At 58.4% G+C, this 13,592-nt stretch overlaps 2 protein-coding genes across 2 annotated transcripts; both read left to right on the top strand.

The window, feature by feature from the left end:
* Positions 1-2,046: 2,046 nt before the first annotated feature.
* LOC138918863 (ral guanine nucleotide dissociation stimulator-like) lies at positions 2,047-6,063 on the top strand. Its single transcript, XM_070242431.1, has 6 exons — positions 2,047-2,246; positions 2,653-2,763; positions 3,702-3,895; positions 4,542-4,601; positions 5,302-5,495; positions 5,760-6,063. The coding sequence occupies exons 1-6, from the start codon at positions 2,109-2,111 to the stop codon at positions 5,921-5,923; spliced, it is 861 nt and encodes a 286-aa protein (XP_070098532.1). The 5' UTR covers positions 2,047-2,108; the 3' UTR covers positions 5,924-6,063.
* Positions 6,064-8,293: 2,230 nt separating this feature from the next.
* LOC138918862 (ral guanine nucleotide dissociation stimulator-like) lies at positions 8,294-12,318 on the top strand. The gene is made up of 6 exons (XM_070242430.1): positions 8,294-8,502; positions 8,909-9,019; positions 9,958-10,151; positions 10,798-10,857; positions 11,557-11,750; positions 12,015-12,318. Exons 1-6 carry the CDS (start codon positions 8,365-8,367, stop codon positions 12,176-12,178), a joined length of 861 nt encoding a protein of 286 aa, XP_070098531.1. The 5' UTR covers positions 8,294-8,364; the 3' UTR covers positions 12,179-12,318.
* Positions 12,319-13,592: the final 1,274 nt, after the last annotated feature.

Below are 13,592 nucleotides of genomic sequence, written 5' to 3'. Positions count from 1 at the left end.
CATGGAAGTGCCAGCCTTCCAGAGGTGGCCTCCTGTGCCTGGCTGGGTCTGGTCTGAGGTGAGTGACTCCGGATTTTTGAAATTGAGATAGCGGTTTTCATTAAGAAGAAAAATCCCCCGGAGATCAAAGATTCTGTCTCAAAGAGGATGCCCCGCTATTCCCTCTTTTCACTTCCTGGGGATGGGGACCCACTGGAGGTGTGACACCAGAGCTGGAAACAGCGAGGGAAATGTCGGGGCCAGGGAGACCCCTTTCAAATCTTTCGCTTTCCTGGATGGGCCATGGTAAAGTTTTCAAAATGTGCAAATTTCAAAAATATTCTCATCGCAGATGAAACCCTGGCGTTTATAAGAAGCGTATCGTGGAGTAAAATATATTCCCCAAAGTTTTAACGTTTGAGATAGATAATTAATGTTAATTTGGTAAAAGAATGACTTAAAGATGAGTCATAAGAAACGATGCCCTCGTTCTACCAAGAAACAACTGCCCAGAACAAGGGGTGGCCAGCTTTTCAGAGCTCTTCATTGAGCTCTGGTGCGGGGGCGTGTGTGTGTGTGTGTGAGTGTGTGTGTGTTTGTGTGTGAGGGCGGTGTGGGTGTGTGGGTGTGTGAGGGTGTGGTGCGGGAAGGAGCCTGGGGCTGTTCCTTCCTGGTACCTGATGCCCCACAGTGGGCTGTGAGTAGTCACACCTATCCCCTTGCGCGTTCTCAGGGACCACTGACCACATCCAAATCTCAGTAGTGACACGGCATCGCTTTGCCGTCCTCTGTGGAATCGCTCCAGTCAGTCCACACTCAAGAGGAGGGGATTACAGCAGGAGGTCTAGACCAGGAAGTCCTGATCCCAGGTGGCCAGTGACGGGAGAAGGAGAAGACCCCAGAACTTCAATGCCTTGCCCAGAATCCCAGATGAGGAAGAAGGCGGAGCCAGGGAGGAAGCCAGTTCTGCGTCCTCAAGGCTGGGGCTCTGGCTGCACACAGGCATTCCCAGGGGCCTCTGGAGAAGGCTGTGTTGGTGGAAGTGCATACAGATCTGGAGATGGCATGGGGGTGAGGGGGAGTATTCGGCAGTGTACACGGGCATTTGGTCAGTTCTTGTTTGAGGAGGAGCCCAGGTCCGGGGCACCCTGGATTGTAGCCCTGCCCACATCACACCCACGGTGGAGGCAGTGGCGGCCACTTTTCTGCTGAGCTCAGGCCTATGCAGTCCTGAATTGAATCTCTCACTGGAACATTGGGAAACTGAGGCCCCTAGAGGGGTAGGGAATGGCCCTCGACAGGGTGAGTCCAATGGGTAAGTGTGTGTTCTGACCTTCTAGGGCAAGACTGGGACCCCACGCGGAGGCTTGGCTTCTGAAATTAGGAACCATGAGACCTTGAGAAGCTCTTGCCAATCCCTCCCTTTTGTGGGAGCTGTTTTCTTCTTGGCCTCCACAACCTGAGCACACAACACGCGGACGCACACAAACACACACACACACGCGCATGCACACACACACAAACACACACACACACACACACACACATTGACCTTGGATGCAAGGATGGACTCTAGGGTGGGATCCGAAGAGAAGCAGACACAGGGCAAGTGGCAAGAGGAAGAAACACGAGGTGGGAGGCATTGCCTGCAAGTGACACCCGCCTGCAGTTTGAGAGGTATCGTCCTCTAAGGTAGGACACACGCCAGAGGACATGTCTAGCAAGTCCACGCTCCGGTCCTCCCCAGTGTGCAGACAGGAGGCCGACAGGCCCTGAGAGACACAACGGCTTATGCAGGATCCAGAAGAGGTAAGGAAGAGGACTTGTTTCTGCGTCAGTCTCAAAGCTGGGACCTCGGCCGCACCCAGACCCTCTAGGGAGCCTGTGAGACGGGTGTGTTGGTGTTCCTGGGTACGCCTACGACGTCGCATGGAGAAGGGGGGTGAGCAAGGCCATGGCCAGAGGACTGTTTGCATGGGTGGTATCTGAGGGGGGCACTCAGGTAAGGGCACTGCAGGAAATGAGGTCACTTCCTTGACAACAGACCCCAACAGACTTGGAACCCCCGCAACTAGGCAGCCACGTGCGCAAAGCCAGCTCACTTGGCTGGAGACTCTTGATAGAGAAACATGTTCTCCTGCTTTCTCCCGCCTGACCGGGGCTCTGGTTCCCAGAAAGCCCGCAGGGAGAACCTTTGGAGACGTTGTGGACGCTGGCTCAGCTCCCACGCCCCCCACCGCTGGACCTTTGGCAGGAGGTCCTCTCAGGTAACATGAGGAAGCCTAGAGCAGCCCAATCGAGGCCAGACCAGCTCCCCGAGCCCTCCCAGGGCAGCCCTCATCCCGTCCTCGTGAGTGTGGGGGCCAGAGGGACGTGTGGGCAGGATCTGCCCTTGGCCGCAGAAGGTTGGTGGGCTGGCAATAACCTGCTTTTCCCGTCACGTTCCCAAGCCAGGACAGGGCTGGCAGGACTGAAAGGGGACCCCTAAGCTGCCTCCTCATTCCAGGCCCTCAGGCTGCCGTGTGTTTCCCTCCTCGGTGGAGGTCTGTGTGGACCGTGGGGCGGGGTATGTGTGTCCAGAGTGGAGAGAGTCACAGAGGTGTGAGAGCCAGCAAAGACAGCCAGTCGGGTCTCTGAGGCTTGCCGCCTGGCTGCCGGGCACTGTCTTTCCAGAGCGTCACTCAGGAGACGGGCCAGCAGCTGAGCCACGACGCCCTCGACTCCACCACCCTGCAGGAAGGGAAGGTGCCCCACGCTGCCAAGCGAGGCCAGGGCCGGCTCAGGGTGAGTGCAGGTGCTGGGGAGACCCAAGCCCCAGGGCCCCAAGACAGCACTGAGGACCCCAGGTCTTCGAAGGCCCTGAGACAGCCCCGGGGCTCCTGCCTGGAGCCCTGCTCCCAAAGGAATCTGAATCCCCATCTCTTCCCCCGACCTTGCCCTGCGGGCCCAGCCCCCGTCTTGGCCAGAGGAGACGGCCCTGTCCACAGAGGTGTAGCAGAGCAGAGACATTTCTAGCCCATCAGCTCACGGGCGTTCAAGAGTCCTTTTGCGTTCTGTAGAGATTTTCCTGTTTGAACTCCCATCCTCACGTGTCCATGTGGCCTGGCAATCCTTCCCCACCTTCTCCCAGTCGGACGCAGCATCCTGATGGATAGGCATGCTTTTTGCCCAACAGGACATGGGGCTCACAGGGTTCTTTCTGGTCCTCTGCCTTTGCTGTCCAGAGGAACACGTCCACGTGGCCTCTCGAGGTCAGGGCGTCGGGCCTCAGCAGGCTGCCCAACTTTCCAGAAGGGAGACCCATTAGCCCAGTGACTCAGCCCTTCACTGAACCCGCACCTTCTGTTGCCATTTCCACAGCACCGCCCTGATCACCCTGCCTGTCCTCCCGTCCTCATCCCTCCCAGCCCACGAAAAGCCTCTGTGTTCTCCTGTCTCGAATGGGCAGTTGGTCAGCCACCCCAGGGTTGATGCTCTTCATCCAGGGAGGGGCTGTCACTCCTCTGCCAGCACAAAGACCTAGGAGACCAAGAGGTTTAATCCTTCTCCACCTCACATCCTACTTGGAATCCCGAGAATTCTTCCCTGCCCTGGGCAATGATGCCCACTTCCGGCCACAAGTCACCGCGGGCTTGGGCATTCGGTGCGACCTCCAGTCCCCGGCACTCCTGGGGCCCGCGGTGCGGCCTCTGATGGCAAGCGGCCCCTCTGTCTGACCCCAGGCTGAAAATCCATCCCCAGCGAAGAGCAAAGCGTCCCGCCTGGGGTGGACCGTCCAGGCTGGAACGCGGCAGAAGCGAGTGGAGCACCTGGTGCCCGCCTTCCTGGAGGGCGACACCGCCTACGTCCACAGCTTCCTGTGCACGTATAGAGGTTTTGCCACCACACGACAGGTGCTGGAGCTTCTGTTTCAAAGGTGCGTGCCGTGCCCCTCCGCAGCACTGTGGGCATTCAGCCACCTACTAGCTGTGAGGCTGGGGATGTCACGGCACCTCCCCGAGCCTCGGTTTGCTCCTTGCAAGGCGGGCTGAAGAGAGGATCAGCCTCCAGGGGAGATTGTAGGGACTCAGGCAGGTGCTGCCTGCAAAGGCTTCTCGAGAAGCCTAACCCTCTGGGAGGGTCGACTGGAGCGGAGGGGCTGTGGTTGTGCTCATTGAGGATATTCCTCTTGCCTAAGGCGAAGCCTCCGCCTCGTCCCTCAGCGTGCCCGTGGCCTTCACTGAGTTGTTGTCTTCCCTTTGGAAAAGGAGATGGCAGAGCTCTTCTAGGTCTCTGACCTGGGTGAAGCCAGAGCAGCGATCCCTGGGCTGAGCCGAGGCCCCCGACCCACTCAAGCAGGAGTGAGGGGCCGGTTGGAGCTCCTTCCTTCATTACGCACACACAGAGGTCCCCACTAGGTGCAGAAAGTTTTCTAGGCACTGACCAGAATCCCGTGCGCAGAGCAGGCGACAGCCATGCCCTCCAGGGCTCCATTCTCCTTGGGAGTGAGACAGCGCCGCTAGGCTTCTCACGCAGGCCTGATCCACAGTCCAGTCCATGCGACGTCCTCCTGTGTCTTCTAGATACGGTTGTGTCCTTGCCTATGGCGATGAGGACGGCGGACCCCTAGACCAACTCAAAAAGTGAGTGGGCTTTGGAATCCCTAGGAGGGCGCCCAGCGTCCACACTTGGAGGGCAGTTGCCTGCAGCGTCCCGCTCACTCATCTGCTAGAAGCTCCCCAGCGGGTGCTCAGCTCCTGCTCAGGGGGCTCAGGGAGTGCTCCGGGGCCACATAAGCCCCTCCCTGGTCGAGATACGGGGCAGGGGAGCATGACCCTCATGGGACACCTGGTGAATCAGGCAGCACGTAGGCCCAGGAGGGAAAGTTGGAGGCAAGAGGAGGGCCCTGGGAAGCATGGGCGGGAGACAATGTCCGTTGTTCCCTCACTGGTCAGATGTTCTGGGAGCACCTCCTGTGTGCCAGGGAGGGCAATGAAAAGAGGAGACTGCACCGCTCGCTGCCCTCACGCAGCTGACGTTCCAGTGGGCAGTGGGCGGAGAGATGCTCCAAGCAGTGTGTCAGGCTTCCCTGAGGCCTAGGAGAGGTGACGCCACCACGGCACAGGGCTCCCCCTTCCAAAGGCGTTTTCCTAGCCCCTCCTTGGTGCCCTGGCCTAGCTCTGCCAAGACTGCCAGATTGGAGGTGGCCGCCAAGTAGGACTGGCCCCTGGACAGCCAGGAGCGGGAGGCCCAGGAGCCCAGGCCCGCACAGGGATGCCCGGGAGGCCAGCGTGCAAGGAAAGGACCCTTCTCTGACTCTGCTGCCCACCTGTCCGTCCTCAGGGCCATCTCCTTCATTCTGGGCGCCTGGCTCCGATGGTACCCTGAGGATTTTATCCAGCCCCCAGATGTTCCCAGCCTGGAACTGCTCTTGGCCTACATCGGTCTCAATATGCCCGGCTCGGAGCTGGAGCACCGCGCCCGCGTTCTTCTTTCCCGGCTGGAGCAGCCTGAGCACACTGATGCCAAGACTGAGGGTGAGGAGGACTCGGGTGTGTGACGTGGGCGTGTGCAGAGGGGATGGCGCTGCGCCCCCCGGAGCAGAGTGTCCAGAGGCTGGGGTTCGGCTGGGAGCAAGGGGCGGGCTCAGATCACTCTTGCCAGGGACTCGAGTCTGGGAAGACTTTCGGGGGCGTGGTGCTTGGACTGAGACTGCTGGATTGGCGGCAGAGGGTCCCTTTCTTTGGAATGACTTGGGCGGGCAGTCATGTTGGTGGCGTTTTCTCTTCTTCCATCTCCAGCTGCAGCTCCACCGAAAGACGCGGAAGACCCTGAAGATCCGGCACCGTCTCTCCCTCTCGGGCCCAGCCCAGCTCAGAGCCGCACAGGCATCTTGCGAGCCACAGCCGGCTCAAGACCTTCAGCAAGCACTGGCAGCATCCCAGCCACTACCCTCAGCTCCTGAGCTGCAGCCCCAGAGAATCCTCGCCTTCCCCTAGCCATGGCGTGGGTTTTAAAGTTTTGTTGTTGGTTTTTCTTTACTTAACCTTTCCCTGTATTTTATCTCGTCAGTTCAATAAAGTTTAGTTCTTGGGTTCTTTTCAATTGTTCGCTGAAGTGGCGTGAAGCAGACTCACAACGTCACACCAACGTCATCCGCATCTAGTACCCGCCCATTTTTGTCCAAGAGAAACCCTGTCCCTGGGAAGCAGTCAGTCTCCCTTCCTCCCACCGCAAGTCCTTGGTAGCCACTGAGTTTCCTTCTGTCGGACTCCGTGCGTTTCCCTCCTCCGGAGTTTGCATGGAAGTGCCAGCCTTCCAGAGGTGGCCTCCTGTGCCTGGCTGGGTCTGGTCTGAGGTGAGTGACTCCGGATGTTTGAAATTGAGATAGCGGTTTTCATTAAGAAGAAAAATCCCCCGGAGATCAAAGATTCTGTCTCAAAGAGGATGCCCCGCTATTCCCTCTTTTCACTTCCTGGGGATGGGGACCCATTGGAGGTGTGACACCAGAGCTGGAAACAGCGAGGGAAATGTCGGGGCCAGGGAGACCCCTTTCAAATCTTTCGCTTTCCTGGATGGGCCCTGGTAACGTTTTCAAAATGTGCAAATTTCAAAAATATTCTCATCGCATATGAAACACTGGCGTTTATAAGAAGCGTATCGTGGAGTAAAATATATTCCCCAAAGTTTTAACGTTTGAGATAGATAATTAATGTTAATTTGGTAAAAGAATGACTTAAAGATGAGTCATAAGAAACGATGCCCTCGTTCTACCAAGAAACAACTGCCCAGAACAAGGGGTGGCCAGCTTTTCAGAGCTCTTCATTGAGCTCTGGTGCGGGGGCGTGTGTGTGTGTGTGTGAGTGTGTGTGTGTTTGTGTGTGAGGGCGGTGTGGGTGTGTGGGTGTGTGAGGGTGTGGTGCGGGAAGGAGCCTGGGGCTGTTCCTTCCTGGTACCTGATGCCCCACAGTGGGCTGTGAGTAGTCACACCTATCCCCTTGCGCGTTCTCAGGGACCACTGACCACATCCAAATCTCAGTAGTGACACGGCATCGCTTTGCCGTCCTCTGTGGAATCGCTCCAGTCAGTCCACACTCAAGAGGAGGGGATTACAGCAGGAGGTCTAGACCAGGAAGCCCTGATCCCAGGTGGCCAGTGACGGGAGAAGGAGAAGACCCCAGAACTTCAATGCCTTGCCCAGAATCCCAGATGAGGAAGAAGGCGGAGCCAGGGAGGAAGCCAGCTCTGCGTCCTCAAGGCTGGGGCTCTGGCTGCACACAGGCATTCCCAGGGGCCTCTGGAGAAGGCTGTGTTGGTGGAAGTGCATACAGATCTGGAGATGGCATGGGGGTGAGGGGGAGTATTCGGCAGTGTACACGGGCATTTGGTCAGTTCTTGTTTGAGGAGGAGCCCAGGTCCGGGGCACCCTGGATTGTAGCCCTGCCCACATCACACCCACGGTGGAGGCAGTGGTGGCCACTTTTCTGCTGAGCTCAGGCCTATGCAGTCCTGAATTGAATCTCTCACTGGAACATTGGGAAACTGAGGCCCCTAGAGGGGTAGGGAATGGCCCTCGACAGGGTGAGTCCAATGGGTAAGTGTGTGTTCTGACCTTCTAGGGCAAGACTGGGACCCCACGCGGAGGCTTGGCTTCTGAAATTAGGAACCATGAGACCTTGAGAAGCTCTTGCCAATCCCTCCCTTTTGTGGGAGCTGTTTTCTTCTTGGCCTCCACAACCTGAGCACACAACACGCGGACGCACACAAACACACACACACACGCACATGCACACACACACAAACACACACACACACACACACACATTGACCTTGGATGCAAGGATGGACTCTAGGCTGGGATCCGAAGAGAAGCAGACACAGGGCAAGTGGCAAGAGGAAGAAACACGAGGTGGGAGGCATTGCCTGCAAGTGACACCCGCCTGCAGTTTGAGAGGTATCGTCCTCTAAGGTAGGACACACGCCAGAGGACATGTCTAGCAAGTCCACGCTCCGGTCCTCCCCAGTGTGCAGACAGGAGGCCGACAGGCCCTGAGAGACACAACGGCTTATGCAGGATCCAGAAGAGGTAAGGAAGAGGACTTGTTTCTGCGTCAGTCTCAAAGCTGGGACCTCGGCCGCACCCAGACCCTCTAGGGAGCCTGTGAGACGGGTGTGTTGGTGTTCCTGGGTACGCCTACGACGTCGCATGGAGAAGGGGGGTGAGCAAGGCCATGGCCAGAGGACTGTTTGCATGGGTGGTATCTGAGGGGGGCACTCAGGTAAGGGCACTGCAGGAAATGAGGTCACTTCCTTGACAACAGACCCCAACAGACTTGGAACCCCCGCAACTAGGCAGCCACGTGCGCAAAGCCAGCTCACTTGGCTGGAGACTCTTGATAGAGAAACATGTTCTCCTGCTTTCTCCCGCCTGACCAGGGCTCTGGTTCCCAGAAAGCCCGCAGGGAGAACCTTTGGAGACGTTGTGGACGCTGGCTCAGCTCCCACGCCCCCCACCGCTGGACCTTTGGCAGGAGGTCCTCTCAGGTAACATGAGGAAGCCTAGAGCAGCCCAATCGAGGCCAGACCAGCTCCCCGAGCCCTCCCAGGGCAGCCCTCATCCCGTCCTCGTGAGTGTGGGGGCCAGAGGGACGTGTGGGCAGGATCTGCCCTTGGCCGCAGAAGGTTGGTGGGCTGGCAATAACCTGCTTTTCCCGTCACGTTCCCAAGCCAGGACAGGGCTGGCAGGACTGAAAGGGGACCCCTAAGCTGCCTCCTCATTCCAGGCCCTCAGGCTGCCGTGTGTTTCCCTCCTCGGTGGAGGTCTGTGTGGACCGTGGGGCGGGGTATGTGTGTCCAGAGTGGAGAGAGTCACAGAGGTGTGAGAGCCAGCAAAGACAGCCAGTCGGGTCTCTGAGGCTTGCCGCCTGGCTGCCGGGCACTGTCTTTCCAGAGCGTCACTCAGGAGACGGGCCAGCAGCTGAGCCACGACGCCCTCGACTCCACCACCCTGCAGGAAGGGAAGGTGCCCCACGCTGCCAAGCGAGGCCAGGGCCGGCTCAGGGTGAGTGCAGGTGCTGGGGAGACCCAAGCCCCAGGGCCCCAAGACAGCACTGAGGACCCCAGGTCTTCGAAGGCCCTGAGACAGCCCCGGGGCTCCTGCCTGGAGCCCTGCTCCCAAAGGAATCTGAATCCCCATCTCTTCCCCCGACCTTGCCCTGCGGGCCCAGCCCCCGTCTTGGCCAGAGGAGACGGCCCTGTCCACAGAGGTGTAGCAGAGCAGAGACATTTCTAGCCCATCAGCTCACGGGCGTTCAAGAGTCCTTTTGCGTTCTGTAGAGATTTTCCTGTTTGAACTCCCATCCTCACGTGTCCATGTGGCCTGGCAATCCTTCCCCACCTTCTCCCAGTCGGACGCAGCATCCTGATGGATAGGCATGCTTTTTGCCCAACAGGACATGGGGCTCACAGGGTTCTTTCTGGTCCTCTGCCTTTGCTGTCCAGAGGAACACGTCCACGTGGCCTCTCGAGGTCAGGGCGTCGGGCCTCAGCAGGCTGCCCAACTTTCCAGAAGGGAGACCCATTAGCCCAGTGACTCAGCCCTTCACTGAACCCGCACCTTCTGTTGCCATTTCCACAGCACCGCCCTGATCACCCTGCCTGTCCTCCCGTCCTCATCCCTCCCAGCCCACGAAAAGCCTCTGTGTTCTCCTGTCTCGAATGGGCAGTTGGTCAGCCACCCCAGGGTTGATGCTCTTCATCCAGGGAGGGGCTGTCACTCCTCTGCCAGCACAAAGACCTAGGAGACCAAGAGGTTTAATCCTTCTCCACCTCACATCCTACTTGGAATCCCGAGAATTCTTCCCTGCCCTGGGCAATGATGCCCACTTCCGGCCACAAGTCACCGCGGGCTTGGGCATTCGGTGCGACCTCCAGTCCCCGGCACTCCTGGGGCCCGCGGTGCGGCCTCTGATGGCAAGCGGCCCCTCTGTCTGACCCCAGGCTGAAAATCCATCCCCAGCGAAGAGCAAAGCGTCCCGCCTGGGGTGGACCGTCCAGGCTGGAACGCGGCAGAAGCGAGTGGAGCACCTGGTGCCCGCCTTCCTGGAGGGCGACACCGCCTACGTCCACAGCTTCCTGTGCACGTATAGAGGTTTTGCCACCACACGACAGGTGCTGGAGCTTCTGTTTCAAAGGTGCGTGCCGTGCCCCTCCGCAGCACTGTGGGCATTCAGCCACCTACTAGCTGTGAGGCTGGGGATGTCACGGCACCTCCCCGAGCCTCGGTTTGCTCCTTGCAAGGCGGGCTGAAGAGAGGATCAGCCTCCAGGGGAGATTGTAGGGACTCAGGCAGGTGCTGCCTGCAAAGGCTTCTCGAGAAGCCTAACCCTCTGGGAGGGTCGACTGGAGCGGAGGGGCTGTGGTTGTGCTCATTGAGGATATTCCTCTTGCCTAAGGCGAAGCCTCCGCCTCGTCCCTCAGCGTGCCCGTGGCCTTCACTGAGTTGTTGTCTTCCCTTTGGAAAAGGAGATGGCAGAGCTCTTCTAGGTCTCTGACCTGGGTGAAGCCAGAGCAGCGATCCCTGGGCTGAGCCGAGGCCCCCGACCCACTCAAGCAGGAGTGAGGGGCCGGTTGGAGCTCCTTCCTTCATTACGCACACACAGAGGTCCCCACTAGGTGCAGAAAGTTTTCTAGGCACTGACCAGAATCCCGTGCGCAGAGCAGGCGACAGCCATGCCCTCCAGGGCTCCATTCTCCTTGGGAGTGAGACAGCGCCGCTAGGCTTCTCACGCAGGCCTGATCCACAGTCCAGTCCATGCGACGTCCTCCTGTGTCTTCTAGATACGGTTGTGTCCTTGCCTATGGCGATGAGGACGGCGGACCCCTAGACCAACTCAAAAAGTGAGTGGGCTTTGGAATCCCTAGGAGGGCGCCCAGCGTCCACACTTGGAGGGCAGTTGCCTGCAGCGTCCCGCTCACTCATCTGCTAGAAGCTCCCCAGCGGGTGCTCAGCTCCTGCTCAGGGGGCTCAGGGAGTGCTCCGGGGCCACATAAGCCCCTCCCTGGTCGAGATACGGGGCAGGGGAGCATGACCCTCATGGGACACCTGGTGAATCAGGCAGCACTTGGCCCAGGAGGGAAAGTTGGAGGCAAGAGGAGGGCCCTGGGAAGCATGGGCGGGAGACAATGTCCGTTGTTCCCTCACTGGTCAGATGTTCTGGGAGCACCTCCTGTGTGCCAGGGAGGGCAATGAAAAGAGGAGACTGCACCGCTCGCTGCCCTCACGCAGCTGACGTTCCAGTGGGCAGTGGGCGGAGAGATGCTCCAAGCAGTGTGTCAGGCTTCCCTGAGGCCTAGGAGAGGTGACGCCACCACGGCACAGGGCTCCCCCTTCCAAAGGCGTTTTCCTAGCCCCTCCTTGGTGCCCTGGCCTAGCTCTGCCAAGACTGCCAGATTGGAGGTGGCCGCCAAGTAGGACTGGCCCCTGGACAGCCAGGAGCGGGAGGCCCAGGAGCCCAGGCCCGCACAGGGATGCCCGGGAGGCCAGCGTGCAAGGAAAGGACCCTTCTCTGACTCTGCTGCCCACCTGTCCGTCCTCAGGGCCATCTCCTTCATTCTGGGCGCCTGGCTCCGATGGTACCCTGAGGATTTTATCCAGCCCCCAGATGTTCCCAGCCTGGAACTGCTCTTGGCCTACATCGGTCTCAATATGCCCGGCTCGGAGCTGGAGCACCGCGCCCGCGTTCTTCTTTCCCGGCTGGAGCAGCCTGAGCACACTGATGCCAAGACTGAGGGTGAGGAGGACTCGGGTGTGTGACGTGGGCGTGTGCAGAGGGGATGGCGCTGCGCCCCCCGGAGCAGAGTGTCCAGAGGCTGGGGTTCGGCTGGGAGCAAGGGGCGGGCTCAGATCACTCTTGCCAGGGACTCGAGTCTGGGAAGACTTTCGGGGGCGTGGTGCTTGGACTGAGACTGCTGGATTGGCGGCAGAGGGTCCCTTTCTTTGGAATGACTTGGGCGGGCAGTCATGTTGGTGGCGTTTTCTCTTCTTCCATCTCCAGCTGCAGCTCCACCGAAAGACGCGGAAGACCCTGAAGATCCGGCACCGTCTCTCCCTCTCGGGCCCAGCCCAGCTCAGAGCCGCACAGGCATCTTGCGAGCCACAGCCGGCTCAAGACCTTCAGCAAGCACTGGCAGCATCCCAGCCACTACCCTCAGCTCCTGAGCTGCAGCCCCAGAGAATCCTCGCCTTCCCCTAGCCATGGCGTGGGTTTTAAAGTTTTGTTGTTGGTTTTTCTTTACTTAACCTTTCCCTGTATTTTATCTCGTCAGTTCAATAAAGTTTAGTTCTTGGGTTCTTTTCAATTGTTCGCTGAAGTGGCGTGAAGCAGACTCACAACGTCACACCAACGTCATCCGCATCTAGTACCCGCCCATTTTTGTCCAAGAGAAACCCTGTCCCTGGGAAGCAGTCAGTCTCCCTTCCTCCCACCGCAAGTCCTTGGTAGCCACTGAGTTTCCTTCTGTCGGACTCCGTGCGTTTCCCTCCTCCGGAGTTTGCATGGAAGTGCCAGCCTTCCAGAGGTGGCCTCCTGTGCCTGGCTGGGTCTGGTCTGAGGTGAGTGACTCCGGATGTTTGAAATTGAGATAGCGGTTTTCATTAAGAAGAAAAATCCCCCGGAGATCAAAGATTCTGTCTCAAAGAGGATGCCCCGCTATTCCCTCTTTTCACTTCCTGGGGATGGGGACCCATTGGAGGTGTGACACCAGAGCTGGAAACAGCGAGGGAAATGTCGGGGCCAGGGAGACCCCTTTCAAATCTTTCGCTTTCCTGGATGGGCCCTGGTAACGTTTTCAAAATGTGCAAATTTCAAAAATATTCTCATCGCATATGAAACACTGGCGTTTATAAGAAGCGTATCGTGGAGTAAAATATATTCCCCAAAGTTTTAACGTTTGAGATAGATAATTAATGTTAATTTGGTAAAAGAATGACTTAAAGATGAGTCATAAGAAACGATGCCCTCGTTCTACCAAGAAACAACTGCCCAGAACAAGGGGTGGCCAGCTTTTCAGAGCTCTTCATTGAGCTCTGGTGCGGGGGCGTGTGTGTGTGTGTGTTTGTGTGTGAGGGCGGTGTGGGTGTGTGGGTGTGTGAGGGTGTGGTGCGGGAAGGAGCCTGGGGCTGTTCCTTCCTGGTACCTGATGCCCCACAGTGGGCTGTGAGTAGTCACACCTATCCCCTTGCGCGTTCTCAGGGACCACTGACCACATCCAAATCTCAGTAGTGACACGGCATCGCTTTGCCGTCCTCTGTGGAATCGCTCCAGTCAGTCCACACTCAAGAGGAGGGGATTACAGCAGGAGGTCTAGACCAGGAAGTCCTGATCCCAGGTGGCCAGTGACGGGAGAAGGAGAAGACCCCAGAACTTCAATGCCTTGCCCAGAATCCCAGATGAGGAAGAAGGCGGAGCCAGGGAGGAAGCCAGCTCTGCGTCCTCAAGGCTGGGGCTCTGGCTGCACACAGGCATTCCCAGGGGCCTCTGGAGAAGGCTGTGTTGGTGGAAGTGCATACAGATCTGGAGATGGCATGGGGGTGAGGGGGAGTATTCGGCAGTGTACACGGGCATTTGGTCAGT

Source organism: Equus caballus, chromosome 19 (genome assembly GCF_041296265.1).
Source record: "Equus caballus isolate H_3958 breed thoroughbred chromosome 19, TB-T2T, whole genome shotgun sequence".
In the NCBI taxonomy this organism is placed as follows: Eukaryota; Metazoa; Chordata; class Mammalia; order Perissodactyla; family Equidae; genus Equus; species Equus caballus.
This window is presented reverse-complemented; position numbering and strand designations above follow the sequence as displayed.

Coding starts and splice junctions, on each gene's coding strand:
- LOC138918863 (XM_070242431.1), top strand. CDS start 2,109: ATGTTCTCCTGCTTTCTCCCGCCTGACCGGGGCTCTGGTTCCCAGAAA. Junction 2,247..2,652: donor TTGGCAGGAGGTCCTCTCAG/GTAACATGAGGA, acceptor CTGTCTTTCCAG/AGCGTCACTCAGGAGACGGG. Junction 2,764..3,701: donor GAGGCCAGGGCCGGCTCAGG/GTGAGTGCAGGT, acceptor GTCTGACCCCAG/GCTGAAAATCCATCCCCAGC.
- LOC138918862 (XM_070242430.1), top strand. CDS start 8,365: ATGTTCTCCTGCTTTCTCCCGCCTGACCAGGGCTCTGGTTCCCAGAAA. Junction 8,503..8,908: donor TTGGCAGGAGGTCCTCTCAG/GTAACATGAGGA, acceptor CTGTCTTTCCAG/AGCGTCACTCAGGAGACGGG. Junction 10,152..10,797: donor CTGGAGCTTCTGTTTCAAAG/GTGCGTGCCGTG, acceptor TGTGTCTTCTAG/ATACGGTTGTGTCCTTGCCT.